The sequence below is a fragment of the Orycteropus afer genome, unplaced genomic scaffold (genome assembly GCF_000298275.1).
Source record: "Orycteropus afer afer isolate SDZICR_OR568_19922 unplaced genomic scaffold, OryAfe1.0 scaffold00596, whole genome shotgun sequence".
In the NCBI taxonomy this organism is placed as follows: Eukaryota; Metazoa; Chordata; class Mammalia; order Tubulidentata; family Orycteropodidae; genus Orycteropus; species Orycteropus afer.
In genome coordinates this window covers 344,728-347,189 of record NW_006922183.1, presented here as the reverse complement: position 1 = coordinate 347,189, position 2,462 = coordinate 344,728, and the positions used below count along the sequence as shown (strand labels likewise).

The window sequence follows — 2,462 nt, the reverse complement described above, 5'->3', positions numbered from 1 at the left end:
GAAACCCAAGGAAGGGTCGCTATGAGTCAGCTTCTGACTCGATGGCAATGAGTTATTTATTTATTTATTTTAATTAATGAACGATGGCAGTGAGTTTTTTTTCCTAGTAATGAACAAAAAGGAAACTTTAGGCTCTCAAAATCTGATCAATAATAACTTTCTTAATTTAAAAAACATTAAAATATATTACTATGTGTTAGGGAATGTATGTAACTGTTTGTATGGTGGATGAGATAAACTTAACAGTAAATCAGTAATCAGACAACCACATGCTCTGCAATAATCACAAATTAAGAAGTAAATTGGAAAAGTCCTCTGAATGTGGAAATACCTGCGCTTCCAAACAAAAATAATGCACCTTATCTGGGAGAAGGCCGTTGGGCTTTTACCCAGAGATTGTTTTACACACAATTCTTAAGAGTCTTATTTATCCGGTTTCCAACTATAACAGATTAGCATCAGAAAATTAAAATAACCACTTGTGAGTCTAAAGTGCAGGTACTTTGACAGTAATAAAATGCTGACATCTAACTTCAAAAAGAATTTTTTAAAAAGTTAGTCCCTATATTGCAGAATACTAAAATAATTGTTCAAGATGATGCCAGAATTCATTAAGAAAAAGTTTAATCCTGCTTCATCTTCTATGTTTAAGAAACTTTAGGTTCCTAAATTTCTTACAAAGTTTTTTTAATTTTTTTTTTTAATTAAATGACGTTTATAGTCTTCAACAGATGAGCTTCACTTATTCAGAAATTTTCAATTATAAGCAGAGATGTGAATAAAAAGAGATGTCAGCATGTCTATAGAAGAGTTCTGATTGCAAACATGTTCTAATTCCAAAAAATACTTGTTTCCCAACAGCTTTGAAGTCTCAATCTTCCTTCAAACTCTTGCTATGATACACAGCATTGAGATGATCAATAATTCATCACTACTATCTGGAGTCAAACTGGGGTATGAAATCTATGACACTTGTACAGAAGTCACAGTGGCAATGGCAGCCACTCTCAGGTTTCTTTCTAAATTCAACTGCTCCAGAGAAATTGTAGAGATTAAGTGTGACTATTCCAGTTATGTGCCAAGGATTAAAGCTGTCATAGGTTCTGGCTACTCAGAAATAACCATGGCTGTCTCCAGAATGTTGAATTTACAGCTCATACCACAGGTAGGTTTTGTTCTGTTTCCATACATGGGTCTTGTTCATATTCTATTATGAAAGGATCAGGGTATAATCTTTCTTTTTTATCAGTCAAAGAAAGGATGTGCCCTCTTTTGGATAGTAAAGTGAAAAAAAGCACTAGGTGAATAGTTACCCCTCAGGCTGTCAGATCCACTTTCTAACAGTTTCCAGCATGATTTAGATAAAACTTAAATGTCTGAGAGCCTTGACACTTTATTCCAAGATGGCATGAGTTGGATGATATGAGGAAAAGTGAAGATAGCAAGGATCAAGGAAGACCTCTTAAGGAAGTAACACTGAGCCTGCAACATGAATGAGAAGGGTAGTCCAGGGAAAATGGGGAAAGAGTGGAGAGTGTCTCAGCAAAGGAAGAGACAAGTGCAAAGTGTGGAATATCCAAGGAATATTTAAAAAGGTCACTCTGGCTAAATAGGTTTGAACAGAAAGGAACATAGTAAGAGAGGCATTTGTAGCTGTAGGCAAGGGCAGGGTCATAGACCATCTTGAAATGTTTTTCATTTGTTCTGAGTGTGATGAGAAGGCTTTCAGCAAACACTATAGAAATGTTTATCTCCATGTAATATAAGCCAATAACCAAGACGTCAGCCAAAGACCTCTAAGAAACCAAAAGAGACATTAGAGACCCCATGCACTAAGTTCTCACACATTACTCAGAGTCAAGCAATCTCCCTGGCTTTCATTTTGAGCCTAATTATCTTCATATTACACCATTCTGTAACTTGCTAAGGCCCCTGCTTTCTAAGCCCAAAGAAGATCAGAAGCCAAAAGTTAATTTCCATACTATCAAGAAATAACCATCTGATATAGAAGTAATAGGAAAAATACATATAACATAATAAATGTGCATAAAAACTCAAAATATATAACTTCTGGAACTAGATTAAATAAATCATATAACCATAAACAACCCTGGTAATTCTATTATATTACAGCCTAGTGAAGTTTTTTTTGTAAAGAAAATCTTGAATTATCAGGAAATATTAAAATTATGTTTAATGATCTCCATTTTTAAGAAGATGAGCAGATAGGAAAATTATTTTTTAAAAGAATGAAAGATATATATAGGCAAAAACAATACTCACTGTACTAATTTTTTAAATTACAATATGAAGAACTAAAAGTCCAATGTTGTTGTTGTTGTTGTTGTTATGTGCCGTCGAGTCAAACCTGACTCATAGTGACCCCTCCTTGGGTTTCCGAGGCAGTATCACTACGGAAGTAGGATTGCCCAACCTTCCTTCCGAGGAGTGGCTGGTGGGTT

General features: G+C 34.7%; 1 protein-coding gene across 1 annotated transcript in view; it reads left to right on the top strand.

Moving 5' to 3' along the window:
- The window catches only part of GPRC6A (G protein-coupled receptor class C group 6 member A), a 19,941-nt gene that overhangs the window by 729 nt on the left and 16,750 nt on the right, over positions 1-2,462 (top strand). Inside the window, exon 2 of the mRNA XM_007956267.2 lies at positions 862-1,165. Coding sequence (XP_007954458.1) covers positions 862-1,165 — 304 coding nt within the window. The remainder of the gene's footprint in view (positions 1-861; positions 1,166-2,462) is intronic.